The sequence below is a fragment of the Schistocerca cancellata genome, chromosome 12, assembly GCF_023864275.1.
Source record: "Schistocerca cancellata isolate TAMUIC-IGC-003103 chromosome 12, iqSchCanc2.1, whole genome shotgun sequence".
Lineage (NCBI taxonomy): Eukaryota > Metazoa > Arthropoda > Insecta > Orthoptera > Acrididae > Schistocerca > Schistocerca cancellata.
This window is the reverse complement of record NC_064637.1, coordinates 31,741,721-31,763,594: the sequence shown is the minus strand read 5'-3', so window position 1 is coordinate 31,763,594 and position 21,874 is coordinate 31,741,721. Positions and strand designations below refer to the sequence as shown.

General features: G+C 43.9%; 1 protein-coding gene across 7 annotated transcripts in view; it reads right to left on the bottom strand.

Moving 5' to 3' along the window:
• LOC126109667 (guanine nucleotide-binding protein G(q) subunit alpha) overlaps positions 1-21,874 on the bottom strand; it is a 92,254-nt gene that overhangs the window by 55,622 nt on the left and 14,758 nt on the right. For all 7 annotated transcript variants that reach the window (XM_049914716.1, XM_049914717.1, XM_049914715.1 and 4 more), the window contains one exon: positions 3,808-3,962. In XM_049914716.1, the coding sequence (XP_049770673.1) occupies positions 3,808-3,962 (155 nt within the window). The remainder of the gene's footprint in view (positions 1-3,807; positions 3,963-21,874) is intronic.

Below are 21,874 nucleotides of genomic sequence, written 5' to 3'. Positions count from 1 at the left end.
AAAGGAACCATCCCGGCATTTGCCTGAAGCGATTTAGGGAAATCAACAGATGAGCTCTCTGCCTTCCGTGCCGAGGCTGCTTTCGTTACGGCTGTACTGCTTGCCAAATTCTGGTGCCTGTGCTGAGGGATGGCATTCAAGCCAATACGAAATACTGATCATCCGATTTTTTGAAAACTATTGGGTGAAAAATTTTGACTTGTTGCACATCTTACAGTCTGATATCTGCACCCAATAAAGAACTGAATTTCAAATGGTTCAAATGGCTCTGAGCACTATGGGACTTAACTTCTGAAGTCATCAGTCCCCTAGAACTTAGAACTACTTAAACCTAACTAACCTAAGGACAGCACACAACACCCAGCCATCACGAGGCAGAGAAAATCCCTGACCCCGCCGGGAATCGAACCCGGGAACAGGGCGTGGGAAGCGAGAACGCTACCGCACGACCACGAGATGCGGGCGAACTGAATTTCTTTTCCTTATCTGTCATACATATTATGCTGCATTAAATTAAGTAAAATCGTGCACAAAATTTTAAAGAGTTTACAGAAGTAAAAACTCATTGAGAGAACTTTGCGTAAAATTGATTATACCTTACACATTGCAGTGAATGAAATATAGATGTCACCAAAATTTTATTTACAGCTGAGAGCAGAATAATGTCTCATTACATTCTAAAGTTACTGGATTTTATATCCAAATATCAGTAGCGAGCAGCAGGTCCATTCACATCCTTGTACATCGCAGATTGTGTAGTCATAACTGTCATCGCGTATAAATGATTCAAGATACTGAGATGAGGTTTTCTGCAAATGATATCACGCGAGGAGGTAGATATGTTGTATGATAAATACTTTGAACCTTTTTATTCATCGAGGTAGGGCAGAAACTCGTTTGCAGCAGTGAGAAGTTAGCAACTCGGGACACATTCAGACATTCATAGCAGTGTAGGAAATTTCAAGTGGCACGCATATACAGACCCGCAGCACCTGTGGTATGGCGTAACAGGACACGTATACATGCCCACAGCAGTGGGAGGGTTAAAGAAAGATTACTCGGAGCCTTTGCATTTCTCAGCTAATGTAGCATAATGTTCCAGGCATGACCTTCCCTTTTAGTCCTTACACTACTTTGAGAATCTGACCACTGTCTTCTCCCTGAAAGCTAACATACTGTCACTATGAAAACAAAAGTGTCACACGCCTCAAATATCGACAAAATTATAGCAACCTGACTTTTCCAAATGTCATTGTCCGGATAAGATTTGATTCACTAAATACTGATCTAATGTAATTCATATTTCAGCTCTATGACAAATGTTTTCAAAAACCTATTAGATATGTTATGTGGTACTATGTGGAACTGACAACTGCTTTTGGTTGAATTAAGATTGCACAATGAGTACATAATTATTTTATGTTTATAATGAAGTGAGTTACAAATGTCAGTTTATATTAATGAAAACAGTTATCTAATGAACATGTCCTTAATCTTTTGCTACAAATTACTAAATTGTGGATTATATGCATTTATGATACACTACTTTGGTAAATAGGTTATCTGGAAAGATATAGTAAAATTTCAAAACAAAGCTATAAAACAGTGAAAGAATGAGGTATATCTAAAGATAAATAGACATGAATACGAAAAATTTGTCTGGGAGGACAACAGTATCAAGGACTGGAAACATTACAGAAACTAACCACACTATTGAAATAAGGGAAATTGGCTGTCTTGCAAAATGCATGCAAACTTTTTGCAAGTCTACAGAACAGCCTGAGTTCACAACCAATCCAAATGCTCTAGCACGGATAAGGAAACTACTAGCAGTGCGCCACTTTCAATTTGAATGTCAAAAAGCTTATGAGTGGACCACACTGAGCAAGTGCGACACACCGACAAGCACTTCCGACACGGATTTCGCATAAGCTGAGGATCGGTATGGAAGTGTAGACGTTGAGAGGAAGGTGAAAGGATAGTGTGTTCCTCGAAGTGCATCAAAAGCAGAAAGGCTAGCAAATGGAAATTAATAACATGTTTTACTGACATGTGACAAATGTACTCAACCACCACAGTTGTATGGAGTACATTTAAGGGGTGAAAAAAAAACCAATAACAACACACTTCTAAAGATTTACAACTCTGAAGCTTCACTTTATTTTTTTATTTCTGAAAAGGGAGGAACCGCAGTTACTGTTACATCTGTGCATTGTATCTAAATGCTCGAAAACTTTCTTCATCCAGAAATTGAAACGTTTCCAGTGAACTTGAGAGAAATGAGATTCCAACAGGATGGTCCCTTAACTCTCATGGTGAGAACATCCACGGAACTGGTTCAACAAATGTTCCCAGGACATGTCACGTCACGAAACGGTAATGTTAATTGGCCCACAAGCTCACCTGATTTATCAATCTGACTTCTTTCTGTGGGGTTACTTGAAACCGACAGTGCACATGAACAGCCCTACACAATCGATGACCTCAAGAGTTCCATGTCAGGAAACTGCGCAAAATGAAGTGTTGGAGAGAGCCGCAACTTTCAGGACAGGATCCAAATTTGTGCCTGGCAAGGTCACCTCAACATTATTTTCCAAGCCTAATTAACGTATGTTGATTTCAAAAATGCAATAAAGTACTACTACCGAATGTAAGATTTTTCTAAAAATAAAACCAGCCTTTAGTTATTCAATAGTAGAAACATGCATTTCCTCTGTTTCATCCTCTGTTTTTACAGAAAAGTCCTTGCAATTTAATTCTGCTTTTTAAGATATTATTATAACCTTATTTTGAGTGGTTACTCAAGATGAAGAGGTTTGCAGAGGATAGAGTCGCATGGAGAGTAGGATCAAACCAGTCTTTGGACTGAAGACCACAACAACAACACATTTCAAATGGTTCTGTTATCTTATAGAATGGGTGTTTCTCATCATAAACCTTGTAAAGCAAGCACCGAACAGATTTTGGGAGTTTGTTAAAAAAATTTCTATATTATGTGAGTTTTTGGTCTTTGTCAGTCTGTGTCACAGTGTATCGAAGTCAAGTCAGCTTCCAGTGTAAAGATTGTGTATATTCTCTCCGATCCCAAGCTAGAGTTGCTTTTAACATAAAGCAATTAACTGTCACAAGTCACAACTTTTGTGGGACTGTACTGAGCAAATCCCTTGGATCCTGAGATCCGAGTGATCATTAGTTCATTCATCAGGGCAGAAAAAGTGATCAGTTGCAGAAGGTAAAAAGGATGGCATTATTTTTTAACTTTCCCAACCAATCACGCTCTCCTTCCCACTAACAGAACTAATAGTTCCCAAAACTACGATAATATAATGTACTTTTATATGTATATACAAGTAGTATACCTCCTGGACGTAAATTTTGGCGAACAATTCCATTTCATAATTTCAAGTATTTATGTAATATTTTCTGTAATTTACAATGTTTAATTTTAAAAAATAAAAAGAAGAGCTCTGTGTTATATGTATTTTTGCATAACCAATATACAGTGACAATATTTTACGCAACAAAACAGGAGGTGATAATTTATTACTATTACTGGGCAGAGCATGTTGAAATTCAACTGTTATTGTTATTCCCTCCAAACAGTCACACTATTCCACATCCTCCTCTCCCCTGCCCCTTCCCCCACCCCCCCTTTATAAGTGGGTGTTTTAACAATCTGCATTTCAATCAGTATCTCAGAAGAAATCATTACCACAAAATAAAAACATCCTATTATAAACAGGACTGTTTCATCTTTTCTGTTTTTAACATTTTTTTCTTTTTTACTCCAACAAAGTCTATACTTACTATTTGGCAGAGTCTGTGAGCTGGTACTCGCGACGCCTGTCGTAACATTCCTGAATTCCTGCATCTGCCCACAGATCCTTGATGGCCTCAACATATGGACTTTCAAACGTTGTTACTGTTTCAAAGTCCACACTTCGAATGAGTTCTGCTTTTTCCTACAGAAAAAGAAAAATATCACTTTATAAATACAGAAAGAAGTTGTTATTATTCATTTATTTATTTACTAATTTATTTACACGTCTGGTTTCGTAGAACCAAATTGAGGAGCAAATGTCCAAGGTCACGGAATGCTATTACTATCTTCATCATCTTGATCTTTATCTTGACAGAATACACCACCGTTTGACTTTATATTTCTGTATTTTTCTTGTGTACAATCTAGATTTCGGCTTTAATACCATTTTCGAATACAATTATCTTACACAATCAATTTTTTTTTTATTTTTTTTTTGTTTGTGGTTTTAGGGCGCAAAACTTCTATGGTCATTAGCGCCCAGCCCGTGACTTAAGACAGTAAAAAACCGAAATTGAAAACCAGCAGCAATGGGAACAAAGTCAGAAAATTGGAGAAACTAAAAATAGAAGAATGCTTAAAAATCTGCTACAGAAAGGGGGTGGTGGTCCCCAAAAAAAACTTCAAATGACTGACGTCATTTCACTTTCACTAATAAACTGGAGAACGCGGTCGGCTGAGCGCGTGTCATCTGCTAAAATCGACGATAAATCAGGCGATAGCTGTAGACGGGAGCGTAACGGATTAAAATAGGGGCATTCAATTAAAAGGTGTCTTACCGTCCACAGCTGAGAGCAGTGGGGACAGAGTGGGGGAGGATCGCCGCTTAAAAGATGTCGATGGCTAAAACGACAGTGCCCTATCCGGAGTCTAGCTAAAATTACCTCCTCCCGACGACGCGTTCGGGAGGAAGAGGTCCAAGTGCAAGGAAGGGCTTTTACTTCCCGCAATTTATTACGGGGAAGTGCCGACCAATGCGCATGCCATAAATGAGCAACTTGGCGACATAAACCGCTCCGTATATCAGTGAAGGGAAGCGACTGAATAGCTGGCCGTGGAAGAGAGACTGCAGCCTTGGCCGCTATATCGGCCGCCTCATTCCCACAGATACCAGCGTGTCCCGGGAGCCAGAGGAACGCCACCGAGACGCCCCCCAGGTGGAGCAAGCGCAGACAGTCCTGAATCCGGTGGACCAGAGGGTGCACAGGGTAAAGAGCTTGGAGACTGAGGAGAGAGCTGAGAGAATCTGAGCAGATAACGTACTGTATCCGCTGATTGCGGCGGATGAAGTGGATAGCCTGGAGAACAGCGTAAAGCTCCGCAGTATAAACCGAACATTGGTCGGGAAGCCGAAAGCGATTTGGGGTGTCGCCAACAATATAGGCACTCCCTACACCTAACGATGTTTTCGAGCCGTCGGTGTAAATAAATGTGGCGTCCGTCATTTGTGCACATAGAGCAGCAAATGCCCGACGATAAACAAGTGTAGGGGTACCATCCTTGGGAAATTGACAAAGGTCACGGAGCAGGCAGATCCGGGGACGGAGCCAAGGCGGTGCTGTACCCCAAGTTGTCAAGAAGGTTTTAGGAAAGCGGAAGGAAAGAGAATGGAGCAGTTGACGGAAGCGGACTCCCGGGGGTAGTAGGGAGGAGGAGCGGCCTGCATACCCTACATCAAAGGAGGCGTCGAAAAAAAGGTCGTGGGTTGGATTAGCAGGCATGGAAGACAGATGGCTAGCATAACGACTCAGGAGGACTGCTCGCCGATTGGACAGCAGAGGTTCAGCAGTCTCAGCATAAAGGCTTTCCACAGGGCTAGTGTAAAAAGCTCCAGACACTAAACGTAATCCACGGTGGTGGATAGAATCGAGACGCCGAAGAATAGACGGCCGAGCAGAGGAGTAGACTATGTTTCCATAATCCAATTTCGAGCGCACTAAGGCGCGATAGAGGCGGAGAAGGACCACTCTGTCCGCTCCCCAGGAGGTACCATTCAGGACACGGAGGGTGTTAAGTGATCGCAGACAGCGAGCCGAAAGATAGGAAACGTGGGAGGACCAGCATAGTTTTCTGTCAAACATAAGACCCAAGAATTTAGCGACGTCTGAAAACGGAAGGTTGAGAGGACCTAGATGTAAGGAGGGCGGAAGAAACTCCTTACGTCGCCAAAAATTGACACAAACGGTCTTACTGGGTGAGAAACGGAAGCCAGTTTCGATGCTCCACGAGTGGAGGCGATCGAGACATCCTTGAAGACGTCGTTCAAGAAGGCTGGTCCGTTGAGCGCTGTAGTAGATCGCAAAATCGTCCACAAAGAGGGAGCCCGAGACATCAGGAGGGAGACAATCCATAATTGGATTTATGGCGATGGCAAACAGTACAACACTCAGCACGGAACCCTGGGGTACCCCGTTTTCTTGGGAGAAAGTACGGGAGAGAGTAGTGTTCACCCGCACCCTAAATGTGCGCTCTGCCATAAATTCGCGAAGAAGAAGGGGCAGCCGGCCTCGAAAGCCCCAAGAGAACAGTGTGCGGAGGATGCCTGTCCTCCAACAGGTATCGTATGCTCTCTCCAGATCAAAAAATTTTGCTACCGTTTGGCGTTTCCGGAGAAAATTGTTCATGAAGTAAGTGGAGAGAGCAACAAGATGGTCAACTGCAGAACGATGCTGTCGGAATCCGCATTGGGCAGGTGTTAAAAGACTGCGGGATTCCAGCCACCAAGCTAAACGGTAATTCACCATACGCTCCAAAACCTTACAGACACTACTCGTGAGAGAAATGGGGCGATAGCTAGAGGGGAGATGTTTGTCCTTTCCAGGTTTCGGAACGGGAACGACAATAGCTTCCCGCCACCGTCTGGGAAAGGTACTGTCGGTCCAAATTCGATTATAAAGGTGAAGGAGGTAATGCAGACTATGGGTTGATAAATGCAGCAACATCTGGACATGGATTCCATCCGGTCCTGGGGCGGTGGAGCGAGAAGAAGAGAGGGCATGTTGGAGTTCCCGCATGGAGAAAACAGTATTGTAGCTTTCGTGATTTGGAGAGGAGAAAGCAAGATGTCGCACTTCTGCTGCACGTTTCTTCGGGAGAAACGCTGGCGGGTAATTTGAAGAGCTCAAAATCTCAGCAAAGTGCTGACCCAACGAGTTAGAAATTGCGACGGGGTCCACTAAGGTATCATGTGCGACAGTGAGCCCAGAGACCGGGGAGAAACTAGGCACGCCTGAGAACCGTCGAAGCCGACTCCAAACTTCCGAGGAGGGAGTGAAGGTGTTAAATGAGCTAATAAAGAATTTCCAGCTTGCCTTCTTGCTATCGCGGATGACGCGACGGCATCGCGCACGGAGCTGCTTATAGCGGAGCCAGTTGGCCAAAGTAGGATGGTGGCGGAAAACGCGAAGAGCATGTCGCCGCTCACGTAGTGCGTCACGGCATGCCTCGTTCCACCAAGGAACTGGGGGGCGCCGGGGCAATTCGGAGGTGCGTGGTATTGAACATTCCGCAGCTGTAAGAATAACGTCGGTAATATGTGTGACCTCATCGTCGACGCTGGGAAAGCGACGGTCATCGAATGTCGCGAGAGACGAAAAAAGTGTCCAATCGGCTTGGGCAAATTTCCAGCGTCGCGAGCGCATATATGGCAGTGGAGACTGCAGTCTAAGGACACATGGAAAGTGGTCACTCGAGTGTGTATCATCAAGGGCGAACCATTCGAAGCGCCGAGCTAGCGGAACAGTACCGACCGCAAGGTCCAAATGAGATAAATTTGTCGTGGAGGCAGACCCCAGCGTTGAGGCAAACTAGATCCGCTTGGTGGAAGACGTCTAGCAATAGAGAGCCACGTGGACAAGGATGTGGAGATCCCCAAAGCGGGTGGTGGGCATTGAAGTCCCCAACCAGCAAATAGGGGGGTGGAAGCTGACCAAGAAGATGAAGGAGATCAGCTCGTGCCATTGGTGTGGATGATGGAATGTATACAGTACAAAGAGAGAACGTGTATCCAGAAAGGGAAAGACGGACAGCGACAGCGTGGAAGGAACTGTTTAGGGGGATTGGGTGATAATAGAGAGTATCATGGAGAAGAATCATGAGTCCTCCATGGGCTGGAGTGCCTTCAACAGAGGGGAGGTCATATCGGACGGACTGAAAGTGAGGGAGAACAAAGCGGTCATGGGGACGCAGCTTTGTTTCCTGAAGACAGAAGATGACCGGCGAGTAGGAGCGTAAGAGGACCGACAATTCATCCCGATTGGCTCGAATGCCGCGGATATTCCAGTGGATAATGGACATGGGGTGAAAAGAAAATGGAGGAATGTGACCAAAGTTGCTGTCAACTCAAAGACTGCTCGGAGCTAGCAACCGACAGCATGGAATGGCATTCAGCTGAAGGCAGAAGATCCTGATCCATAGGTTGGTCAGGAGCAGTCCCTGCCACCAGCGATCGGCCGGTTGACCGGCCACCAGCAGTGCGCCTCGGCGACACAGAAGATGGCCGAGGGCGATTTCCGCCAGGTGGTGCTGTAGAGGGGACACGCCTTGGCGGAGAAGGAGAGGAACTGGGTTTCTTTGTAGCCTTCTTGGAAGAATGTTGTTTAGATGAAGGAGGAACCGATGGTTGTGAAGTTGCGGTACGTAAAAACTCTTCACGAGTATGCTCTTTTTTCGAAGACTTGGCGTCCGACTTTTGGGCTCAAGATTTAGCAGAACCCGACGAAGGGTGAGCCATAGAGTGGGCAGGCGAAAGTGGTGAGGTTGAACGAGCGATCTTTGCGCTGGCCGATCTGACGACCGTGGTACTAAAGGTGAGGTCGCAAGTCTGCGTGGCCGCCTCCTTTGTTGGCCGAGGAGAAGCAAGGACAGTGCTGTATTTTCCTGTCTGAGGCACGGTGGGCTTGCGACTGGCGAATAATTTTCGAGCAGCAAAGGTCGACACCTTTTCCTTCACTCTTATTTCCTGGATGAGCTTCTCGTCCTTAAAAACGGGGCAATCTCGAGAGGAAGCAGCGTGGTCACCCATACAGTTGATGCAGCGAGGGGATGGAGGTGGACAAGCACCCTCATGGGCATCCTTGCCACACGTAACACATTTGGCTGGATTGGAACAGGACTGGCTGGTGTGATTGAACCGCTGACATCGATAGCAACGCGTAGGGTTTGGGACGTAAGGGCGAACGGAAATTATCTCATAGCCTGCTTTGATTTTCGATGGGAGTTGAACTGTGTCAAATGTCAAGAAGACAGTGCGGGTTGCAATGATGTTCGTGTCAACCCGTTTCATTACTCTATGAACTGCCGTTACGCCCTGGTCAGACAGATAGTGCTGAATTTCTTCGTCAGACAATCCATCGAGGGAGCGTGTATAAACGACTCCACGCGAGGAATTTAAGGTACGGTGCGGTTCCACCCGGACAGGGAAGGTGTGGAGCAGAGAAGTACACAGCAATTTTTGTGCCTGGAGGGCACTGTGTGTTTCTAACAACAGGGTGCCATTCCGTAATCTGGAACAAGACTTTACAGGACCGGCAATTGCGTCGACACCTTTCTGAATAATGAAAGGGTTGACCATGGAGAAGTCGTGACCTTCATCAGTCCGAGAAACAACAAGGAACTGTGGCAACGATGGAAGAATCGTCTGTGGCTGAGACTCAGTATACTTACGTTTGTGAGCAGACATAGTGGAAGGTGAGGAAACCATTGCGGAAGAATCCCCCATGATTACCGGCGTCTCCGATGGCGCGCTCCTCCCTTGTGGGGGCCCTCTCTGAGGGCACTCCCGCCTTAGGTGATTGTTCACACCTCAGGTCACACCTCCCGACAAACGGACGGAGGGACCAATCGGCATTTTCGGAAGGTATCAGCTCGGGTAATCACCCCTCCCTGGGCCTGGCCGTTACCAGGGGGTACGTACGTGTCCTACCTGTCTACCCGGGGCGGGGAATTACGCGTTACCCCGTCACCGGCTACGCACGAAAGGCGTGGGTCGGCCTTCAGACACGCACAGGGAGGAAGAAAGAGAAAGGGAAAGGAAGGAAGAGAGGTCTCAAACGCCGCAGCGGAGAAAAGGGAAAGAGAAGAGGTAAGGAAAAGAGAAGGACAAAGGAAGGAAGAAGACAGAGAAGGACAAAGGAAGGAAGAAGACAGAGAAGGACAAAGGAAGGAAGAAGACAGAAGGACAAAGGAAGGAAGAAGACAGAGAAGGACAAAGGAAGGAAGAAGACATAAAAGCAAGGAAGGCGAAGAATGCAGTACATTTACGAGCGTCCGTCTCTGGACGTAGGCACAAACCATACTCCCAGATGGGGAGAAAGGGAAGGAAAGAGCCAGAGGTGAGGGGAGGAGGGGCGAAGATAGGGATGGGGAAGGATGCGGAATGGGAAGGTATGCAGCCCGGAAAGGAAGGAAGGCCACATTAGCTCGGGGTCCCGTGCTCGCTACGCACATATCCACAAAAGAGTTGTGGACCCCCTGGGGGGTGCAACAATCAATTTTGCTGTGTACTGTGCAGGATGGCATATACACAGTTCAACACATCTACTTAACACTGATATAAACTAATAGTGGAACAGTTACATCTTAAAGGCATAAGCTAGTCTTGTGTTTACATGCTTTGGGCTGACTTCAACAGATATGATGTGCTTTGTGCAACAATGTGCAGCAGCTGCTTTCCTACAAGACTTACACGTATGTTAAGCACTTGTGTTGAATGTGTCGAAATGTAAATCTAAAAAAGACTATGTATGCAGTGTTTAAAAACAAGGAAAAGGCTGTAGACATGGATTTAGAGGTTGATGGAAGAAGCAGAGTCTGCTAGATTCTTAGGTATTCTTGTGGATAATGAACTGAAATGGAAAAAACATATTAATAATGTTTGTAAGAAACTGAGCTCTGTCATATTCTTAATGATGCAGCTATCACAGTATTCAGACAAGAACCTTCTGTGTACAGTGTATCATGGACTTTTTGAACCATACTTACAGTATGGAGTGACTGTGTGGGGAAACTCAAACAAACAAGAGACAAAACGAGTGTTCACATTACAAAAAAAAGCAATTACGACCATTTTAAGAAGAAAGACCTCTGAAACATGCAGAAACTGTTTCAAGAATTTAGGTATCTTAACTTTTTCATCATTGTATATATACAAAACAATAACGTACATCACAAAAGGTAGTGAGGACTAGATTACAAATGCTAGTGTACACACCCACAATACAAGAAAGAAGAATGAAGTATGGAGCATACCCCACCGATTGGCAATGCTAGAAAAAGGACCCCAGTACTCTGGTATCAGACTACTAAGAAGTCTGCCCCAAAAACTGCAAGATAGTGTACTTCACAATGACTTTCCAAAGAAACTTAAAGACTATCTCATTGAAAAAGGGTTTTACAGTGTTGCAGAATACTTATGCCATTAAATTTGTATATATTGTTACTCATTATCAGTGATGTAAAAATGTAAACTAAAGGTGTAGAAAAATAAGTGATAAAGAATGTTATGTTAATACTTTGACATGTCCTATATTACACGTACATTTACTGTACACAATGTAATCTTACAGGATCAAATTCAATTCAATTCAATTCAATTCAATGTGTGTTTGTCATCCTGCACAGTACACAGCAAAATCATGTTAATGATCTAATAACACTGTACTTGATCATGGTGTAAAAGCCAAAATCCAGATTGTACAGAAGAAAAATAGAGTAATAAACAGTTTAATGCCGTGTACTCTTTAAAAAAAAATTATGATATGACTGTGGTTCAGCACTGTCGAAAACGTTTTTCAAAGAAATTATAAACTAAGACTCACTTGTTAAACAATCTTGTATGTTGCTAAGGTATAACTACGAATACTCTGAGTTTTTACTCCATGTAATGTCTTATGCAAGAGTTCATTGTTACAGTTTTATCTTGTTAAAGTGTGAGCAACAAATGTGTTCGTTCCAATCAGGTAACATCTGTAAAGAACTATGCTAACAGGTTATGGACCCAGACTGCATACTTCCGCATTATATATATAGAGAGGCATCAGAATAGCCTCTTCCACGAGTTGGGAAACTGGCCTGTCTGCTGTGTCAAATTAAAACAGTCAAGAAGGATTTCATGTGACTCTGATGGAAAATGTCAAAGCATGCAGTACCGGCTTTGGCTGTGACCGGGTGCAGTATACTTGCCCTTCGTAACAGTCGCACAGAAGCGCTGAAATGCCAAATTCTAGCTGGCTTTGGCAGTAGTGTTTCAAAATGCTCTGCCATCACCTGAGCGATGCCACCAGGCATTTTTTGGACACCCCATGACTTCAGTACTGGTGCTATTTGGAAACAACTGTGTTTACTGGAAATCCTCCCAATGGCTTCCCATACTTCCATAGAACAAGTTGAACAGTTGATGGGCCCAGTTGATGGAGTCCAGGAATGCTTGACTTTTATTTTGTCACCAGTCTTCTGACTGGTTTGATGCGGCCCACCACGAATTCCTCTCCTGTGCTAACCTCTTCATCTCAGAGTAGCACTTGCAACCGACGTCCGCAATTATTCGCTGGATGTACTCCTCCAATCTCTGCCTTCCTCTACAATTTTTGCCCTCTACACTTCCCTCTAGTACCATGCAAGTCATTCCCTGATGTATTAACAGATATACTCTCATCCTGTCCCCTCTCCTTATCAGTGATTTCCACCTATTCCTTTCCTCTCTGATTCTGCGTAGAACCTCCTCATTCCTTACCTTATCAGTCCACCTAATTTTCAACATTTGTCTGTAGCACCACATCTCAAATGCTTCAATTATCTTCCGTTCTGGTTTTCCCACAGTCCATGTTTCACTACCATATAATGCTGTACTCCAGACATACATTCTCAGAAATTTCTTCCTCAAATTAAGGCCAATATTTGATATTAGTAGACTTCTCTTGGCCAGGAATGCCTTTTTTGCAATAGCCAGTCTGCTTTTGATGTCCTCCTTGCTCTGTCTGTTATTGGTTATTTTTCTGTCTAGGTAGCAGAATTCTGTAACTTCATTGACTTCATGGCCATCTTGCTGTTCTCATTGCCTTTGTCGTTCTCTGATTTACTCTCAATCCATACTCTCTACTCATTAGACTGATCATTCCATTCAGCAGGCATGTCATTATTCTTCACTTTCACTCAAGATAGCAATGTCATCAGCGAATCTTATCACTGATATCATTTCACCTTGAGTTTTAATTCCACTTCTGAACCTTTCTTTTATTTCCATCGTTGCTTCCTCAATGTATTGATTGAACAATAGGGGTGAGAGGCTACATCCTTGTCTTACACCCTTTTTAATACGACCACTTCGTTCTTGGTCGTCCACTCTTATTATTCCCTCTTGGTTGTTACACATGACCCATCTCTCCCTATAGCGTACATCTACATCTACATCTACATTTATACTCCGCGAGCCACCCAACGGTGTGTGGCGGAGGGCACTTTACGTGCCACTGTCATTATCTCCCTTTCCTGTTCCAGTCGCGTATGGTTCGCGGGAAGAACGACTGTCTGAAAGCCTCTGTGCGCGCTCTAATCTCTCTAATTTTACATTCGTGATCTCCTCGGGAGGTATAAGTAGGGGGAAGCAATATATTCGATACCTCATCCAGAAATGTACCCTCTCGAAACCTGGCGAGCAAGCTACACCGCGATGCAGAGCGCCTCTCTTGCAGAGTCTGCCACTTGAGTTTGTTAAACATCTCCGTAACGCTATCACGGTTACCAAATAACCCTGTGACGAAACGCGCCGCTCTTCTTTGGATCTTCTCTATCTCCTCCGTCAACCCGATCTGGTACGGATCCCACACTGATGAGCAATACTCAAGTATAGGTCGAACGAGTGTTTTGTAAGCCACCTCCTTTGTTGATGGACTACATTTTCTAAGGACTCTCCCAATGAATCTCAACCTGGTACCCGCCTTACCAACAATTAATTTTATATGATCATTCCACTTCAAATCGTTCCGCACGCATACTCCCAGATATTTTACAGAAGTAACTGCTACCAGTGTTTGTTCCGCTATCATATAATCATACAATAAAGGATCCTTCTTTCTATGTATTCGCAATACATTACATTTGTCTATGTTAAGGGTCAGTTGCCACTCCCTGCACCAAGTGCCTATCCGCTGCAGATCTTCCTGCATTTCGCTACAATTTTCTAATGCTGCAACTTCTCTGTATACTACAGCATCATCCGCGAAAAGCCGCATGGAACTTCCGACACTATCTACTAGGTCATTTATATATATTGTGAAAAGCAATGGTCCCATAACACTCCCCTGTGGCACGCCAGAGGTTACTTTAACGTCTGTAGATGTCTCTCCATTGAGAACAACATGCTGTGTTCTGTTTGCTAAAAACTCTTCAATCCAGCCACACAGCTGGTCTGATATTCCGTAGGCTCTTACTTTGTTTATCAGACGACAGTGCGGAACTGTATCGAACGCCTTCCGGAAGTCAAGGAAAATGGCATCTACCTGGGAGCCTGTATCTAATATTTTCTGGGTTTCATGAACAAATAATGCGAGTTGGGTTTCACACGATCGCTGTTTCCGGAATCCATGTTGATTCCTACATAGTAGATTCTGAGTTTCCAAAAACGACATGATACTCGAGCAAAAGACATGTTCTAAAATTCTACAACAGATCGACGTCAGAGAGATAGGTCTATAGTTTTGCGCATCTGCTCGACGACCCTTCTTGAAGACTGGGACTACCTGTGCTCTTTTCCAATCATTTGGAACCTTCTGTTCCTCTAGAGACTTGCGGTACACGGCTGTTAGAAGGGGGGCAAGTTCTTTCGCGTACTCTGTGTAGAATCGAATTGGTATCCCGTCAGGTCCAGTGGACTTTCCTCTGTTGAGTGATTCCAGTTGCTTTTCTATTCCTTGGACACTTATTTCAATGTCAGCCATTTTTTCGTTGGTGCGAGGATTTAGAGAAGGAACTGCAGTGCGGTCTTCCTCTGTGAAACAGCTTTGGAAAAAGGTGTTTAGTATTTCAGCTTTACGCTTGTCATCCTCTGTTTCAATGCCATCATCATCCCAGAGTGTCTGGACATGATGTTTCGAGCCACTTACTGATTTAACGTAAGACCAGAACTTCCTAGGATTTTCTGTCAAGTCGGTACCTAGTATTTTACTTTCGAATTCACTGAACGCTTCACGCATAGCCCTCCTTACGCTAACTTTGACATCGTTTAGCTTCTGTTTGTCTGAGAGGTTTTGGCTGCGTTTAAACTTGGAGTGAAGCTCTCTTTGCTTTCGCAGTAGTTTCCTAACTTTGTTGTTGTACCACGGTGGGTTTTTCCCGTCCCTCACAGTTTTGCTCGGCACGTACCTGTCTAAAACGCATTTAACGGTTGCCTTGAACTTTTTCCATAAACACTCAACATTGTCAGTGTCGGAACAGAAATTTTCGTTTTGATCTGTTAGGTAGTCTGAAATCTGCCTTCTATTACTCTTGCTAAACAGATAAACCTTCCTCCCTTTTTTTATATTCCTATTAACTTCCATATTCAGGGATGCTGCAACGGCCTTATGATCACTGATTCCCTGTTCTGCACTTACAGAGTCGAAAAGTTCGGGTCTGTTTGTTATCAGTAGGTCCACTACTTTTTTCAGAATTTCTGAACATCTTGCACCATTTGTAATGTCGAACTTTTTTCCAGGTCGACAAATCCTATGAATGTGTCTTCATTTTTTTTAAAGTCTTGCTTCCATTATTAACCACAATGTCAGAATTGCCTCTCTGGTGCCTTTACTTTTCCTAAAGCCAAACTGATCATCATCTAGTGCATCCTCAATTTTCTTTTCCATTCTTCTGTATATTGTTCTTGTAAGCAACTTGGATGCATGAGCCGTTAAGCTGACTGTGCAGTAATTCTCGCACTTGACAGCTCTTGCTGTCTTCGTAATTGTATGGGTGACGCTTTTCCGAAAGTCAGATGGTGTGTCGCTAGACTCATATATTCTACACACCAATGTGAATAGTCATTTTGTTGCCACATCCCCAATGATCTTAGAAATTCTGATGGAATGTTATCTAGCCCTTCTGCCTTTATATGACCTTAAGTCCTCCAAAACTCTTAAATTCTGATTCTAATATTGGACCCCCATCTCTTCTAAATCGACCCCTGTTTCTTCTTCTATCATATCAGATGAATCTTCCCCCTCATAGAAGCTTTCACTGTATCCTTTCCACCTATCTGCTCTCTCCTTTACATTTAACATTGCTCTCAATGTTACCACCCTGGCTTTTAATGTCACCAAAGGTTGTTTTGACTTTCCTGTATGCCGAGTCTTTCCTTCCGACAATCATTTCTTTTTCGATGTCTTCACATTTTTCCTACAGCCATTTCATTTTAGCTTCCCTGCACTTCCTATTTATTGTGATTTGTATTTCTGTGTTCCTGCATTTCCCAGAACATGTTTGCACTTCCTCCTTTCATCAATCAACTGTAGTATTTCCTCTTTTATCCATGGTTTCTTCGCAGTTACCTTCTTTGTACCTATGTTTTCCTTCCCAACTTCTGTGATGAACCTTTTTAGACATGTCCATTCCTTTTCAACTGTACTGCCAACTGAGCTATTCCTTGTTGTTGTATCTATAGCCTTAGAGAACTTAAGCGTATCTCGTCATTCCTCAGTACTTGTGTATCCCACTTCTTTGCGTATTGACTCTTCCTGACTAATGTCTTAAACTTCAACCTACTCTTCATCACTACTATATTGTGATTGAGTATGTCTGCTCCTGGGTATGCCTTACAATCCAGTATCTGATTTTGGAATCTCTGTCTGACCATGATGTAATCTAACTGAAATCTTTCTGCATCTTCTGGCTTTTTCCAAGTATACCACCTCCTCTTGTGATTCTTGAACAGGGTATTCGCTATTAGTAGCTGAAACTTGTAACAGAACTCAAACTTTTCTTACTACCCTTAACTGTGAGTATAGCCTTGGTTCTCACAACTCTAAAAGGGTGCAAGGTTGACGGCTTTTGGGCGGTATTTAAATTGACAAAGAGCCACACACTTTACCCAGATTGCTAAGCAGCACTCGTTGCCTCATAAGGTGACCTGAGGACTTTGAAATGGATATGTGAATGGCACGATGGATCACTCTTGTGATACGATCCATACACTCCAAGACACTGTCGTGCTGTTCAAACACAGCCAGCTGGCTACACAGCATCCAGTTAGCCCTGCTGTCCACTGATATTGGTGGTTTCTGTTCAGTAATGCTTCATCCATTAAGTCAATCCAGAGTGGGAAGTGGTCACTGGAATGAAGGTCATCAGTTGCTTCCCACAGCCCAAGTTTACAAGGGCTGGAGAGCAGAAATACAGATCGATGGCTGAGGATGACCCAGTAACACCTGGGAAATGAGTGAGTCTAGAAGCATTGAGGATCCACAACACCTGATCTATCATGATGTTCTCAATGACTTGACCCCTGAGGAAAGTATAGTTCAAGCTCCATAATACATTACGGGCACCGAAATCATCGAGTTGGAGAACTGGGTGGGTGAGTTGTTCAGTAAGGACTGTCAAAGCCTCAGTGTCTATTGCAGGTAAGTACAGTGAGCAGACAGTGATCCTCTGAGGCACACAAACTGCAACAGCTACAGTTTGTATGTCAATAATCAAGGAGAGGGCAGAGGAGTGGTTTGTGTTTCTGGCAAACTCGGCAATCCCTCCCTTGACCCTTTCCCCAGTAAATCCACCATTTTGGTGCAGGGTATAGCCCCATAATACAGGGGCATCAGATGCTTTAAAATGCACTGCCTGCACAGAGGGTGTTTCCTTGCTAGGAGTTTCAGTTCCTCCACACCTGTCCTGAACCCACTGAACCTATTGTGCCATTGCAGTATGGGGGCCACTTATCACGGGGGTTGCCCTTTCACCCTCTCTCTCTGTCAGGGACAGGAGCCCATAGTGGGTGGAGGCTCAGACTCGGTACGAAAGGAGTGCCCTAGGCCAACATCGAGGTCCATCGGCCCTGAGGGTGAATCACAAGAGGCATCAGGGAGAACAATATCGACATAATCGACGACTTACTTCCCACCTCTTATCAGTGGCCGATTCTTTGCCTTTGTCTTTGATTTTTTTTTGCCCTGGGTAGGCTTCAGAGGCACAACCATGAACATGGTAGTAGCATTGTTGGATGGTGGACCACAATGAACCTCTGGAGGAGCAGTGAGATCCACGGTGTCAACAACCACGGCCTTTCCTGTTGTTCTGGGAGGAAGTAACTGAAGCAGCAGCAGGGCCACCAGTGCACTGACAAATACATATTCTAATGCCTACACTAGCAACCTCTATTTCTGTAGCAGCATTGGCCTTCTGAACAGGCTGTTTAAGAACAGAAGCAATGAAGGGAGTGAACTTTGAGGCTGGGAGGCCCTTACACATCTTTTTGGCCTCATCACACAGGATGCGCTTCTTTATTTTAACCACCTGTATCTTTCTTTCTTCAAGGAAGACACTTCAGTCCCTACTCGAGACAATATGATCCCCAGAGCAATTTACACACTTCAGAGGAAATGAACAACTGACTCCTTTGTGGGCAGCCCGATTACATTTGCCAAAAGTGACTTCTTCCTTCCAACCTAGAGGAACGTGCCCAAAGTGAAAACAGTGCATTGGATTGGGGAACACAACAGCACACGCTTCGATGAAGGAAATCTGTCTTGATGTGCTTTTCAAGTTCTTTGGGGAGTTCTTTGAAAAAGACCTGACACTGAGTTCTATACAAATACCTGACGAACTTCTGTCTATTAGGGGTTTTGGAGTACATTCGTGAACACACAAGTACAATAAAAAAACACCAGAATAACTTAAGTGCACTGTCGTAAATTGAAAGTACATATTGCAGTGTTTATTAACATTCGTGCATGAGAGCGACTGATGAAAGAAGACTTTTGCCAGTAGTGATGAGTTAACTGTAATCAGTGAAAATTGAAATTAACTCATTTTTCTTAATTTGTGCAGAAGAACATTGAAGCAACCATCAAATTTAACATTTCAACTGTTGCTGGAGGATATCAACTGTTTCAAACACTTATAGCGTATGACTGAAATTTTGTTTGTTGGCAGCGCAGATTACATAAAAACATTTAAATATATTCTGGAAATGACAGCAGTCTACACTTGCTTTTATGAGACATGTACTTTTGGCACATCTGTGAAGCAAATCACTTTAAAAAACATGTCTCTCTTGAAACATATTTTCAAAAAACTTACTCCAAAATAATGAACAACTACCCTGTAAGCACAGTACTATGTTATATTTCTAAAATAAACACAAGAGTTATGTGGTTTGAGGTGTCTTTTCCTTTCTAGTTTTCCCTGCTAAATGTTTATTTTTCTGTATATTGTGATCCAATCACATTAATGTGCCCACTGCATATGTTCGACATCAACGTGCAATGACCGTTCACAGGCAACAGGTGGCAGCACTAGCAGTGGAGGAGGGTATATAATGTGTCAGGAGGATGCAGGTTCGAATCCTGCCTCGGGCATGGATGTGTGTGATGTCCTTAGGTTAGTTAGGTTTAAGTAGTTCTAAGTTCTAGGGGACTGATGACCTCAGAAGTTAAGTCCCATAGTGCTCAGAGCAACTTTTGAGGATGCGAAAAACAGCACAGTCATCGTCGTAATGCTGAAATGGAGCGATTTAGCTGACGTCCAAAAGATCGTGACCACTGGCTTTTGGGCCAAGACTGGAAGAATTTCTGAAACGGTTAAATTTGTGAACTATTAGTGTGCCACCATTGTCAATGTGTACTGTACATGGTAAAATGGCACTACCCAAAATCAGTGCTGACACGACTGTAGTGGACCACGGGTCACAGATGACAGGGTCGAACGACAAGTAGCCAGACGAAATGAGGAGCTACCAACAGTGTCTCCTTAGCAACCGTTCAGCTAATGCTGCTGCGTAAGAGCCTCTGCAGCATGCGTCTGATCCACGCAGCCACGCCGACAGCTGTTCACCGACAATGAAGGCTGGAATTTGATGCCAATACTGCAGCTGGATGTCCTCCAAATGGCGACAGGTGGCCTTTTCACGTGAAGCACATTTCATGCTCCATCGGACAGACGGTCATTGGCAGGTAAGTGTCTGAGCTGGAGGAGGAAGTATTATAGTCTGGGAAATGTTTGCGTGGCATTCCTATGTGATCTTGTCATTCTGGAAGAGACAATTGATCAACCCAAGTACACATTTAGCCTTCCCTATGCGAGTGTTTCTTCTTGGCACAACGGCATCTACCAGCAGGACAATGCAACATGTCACGCAGGTCACAGTGTACATGTCAGGTTCGAAGAGCACCAGGATGAGTTTACCATAATTGTCTGCCCATCAGAGGCAGGGCCACGTGTGAAAGCAGACGTGTAATACCAACTCAGCCACAATTTCTGCCCAGTAATGAGTATGACTACCAGCTAGGTGTCTGCACAAAAGATAGACCACTGCCGAACTGTGGTCGGAAGCATAGCTGACCACCCAGTGGTGAAGCACACTGCTGAGCACAACAGGCTCTAAATGGCTGCTTCACAAAATGTGCTATCCAGATTGACTCGCAACATGTTCTTTGTTTCCATAATACTCCCGACCTCTAGTCTCCACTAGCTCGCTGTCCCACAACCACTTCCAGCCAAGCCCAGGAGCCTGACTTCATTCATCCTGCACCTGCACCTGCACCCACTCCCACTCAGTCTGTGTTCTGTCATCCTCTCCCAACAGATTCCTCCACGTTATCAGTGCTCACATCACATTCTTATCCCGTGCACCTGCTGCCTTCCTCGACACTCACACCCACCCCCCCACACCCTTGCCATGCTGCAGTACTCCTTACGAAATCCAAACAAATGGAAATCACAGAATGATAGGTCTATGCTTTAAAGAGAGTAATCAAGATGAGTCCCGCCAGCTGATAGTCGGGTCCCTGCTTTCACTGGGGCTCTCTCCCCTTTCCTCTGCCACTACTTCTTGGAAGGTATGGATTCAGGGGTGTAATGGAACCAACATTTCATCGCAGTTGACAATCCTACTAAAAAATCCGTAACCTTCTTTTGCAAACTTTGCTGTAAGTCTCTGATGTACCTCCAAATGCCTCAACTTCTTAGTTTTGGTCAAAAGGTGAGAGACGCATCTGCAACATCCTTTTACACAACTGTAGGGCATTTGTGATGATCGTGTGACACCTCCCAAACTTATTCCAACCTGTTCTGCAATATCTGATAATCTTGCCCGTCGAGCGTCTTCAAGAATGTCTCAAACTACTCGGAGATTTTCATCTGTAATGCTGGTCCGGGGATGGCAATCGTGTTTCTGATTTTCCACACATTCATGTCCTTCCTTGAATTATTTACGCCAGGCAAACACGTGCATACTTGTCAATGTTTGATCACCGACATGTGCTGTCAATCTCTGGAAAATTTCTGTCACTCCTTCACAAACACTAAATTTTATATTTATGTGTTGTGAAGTGAAGAGGTGCACCTACTGGTCCGACATAGTGGGCATTGCCGATGAAGCTGTTAGAAGTATGTAACAGCAGGCTATCCCCATTGCTAATGGGCACCTCCCAACAATACTAGAAATGCAAGTCTAATCCAAACAATGGTTGATGCTCAAGAACAAAAATCCTGTTTATAGTTGATTCAGCCTCATAAGTAACACTCAATGTGAACTTCAGAAAATTGAAAATGGCTTCACAAGCAAAACTGTTCCATAATGAAAGCAAAATAAAAGCATATTTAAATCTTTACAATGGCAAGTAGTAATGCAAAATGTTATTCAGCTTCCAAGTGACATGCTCTTATGTACAGAACACACTGGGATATTGTTTACTTTTATTTTCACATGTCAGTTTTAAAGGTTCATCTTTCTAATGAGGTCTTTAATGATTTGATCATATAGGTGAAATATGCAAACAAGCAAAGAATTTCCAACTGTAATTACTGAAGTGGAACAAGTATCAGTAGAACAGTATACACCTACTGGCTTCTTCATAGTATACTTACTGTATG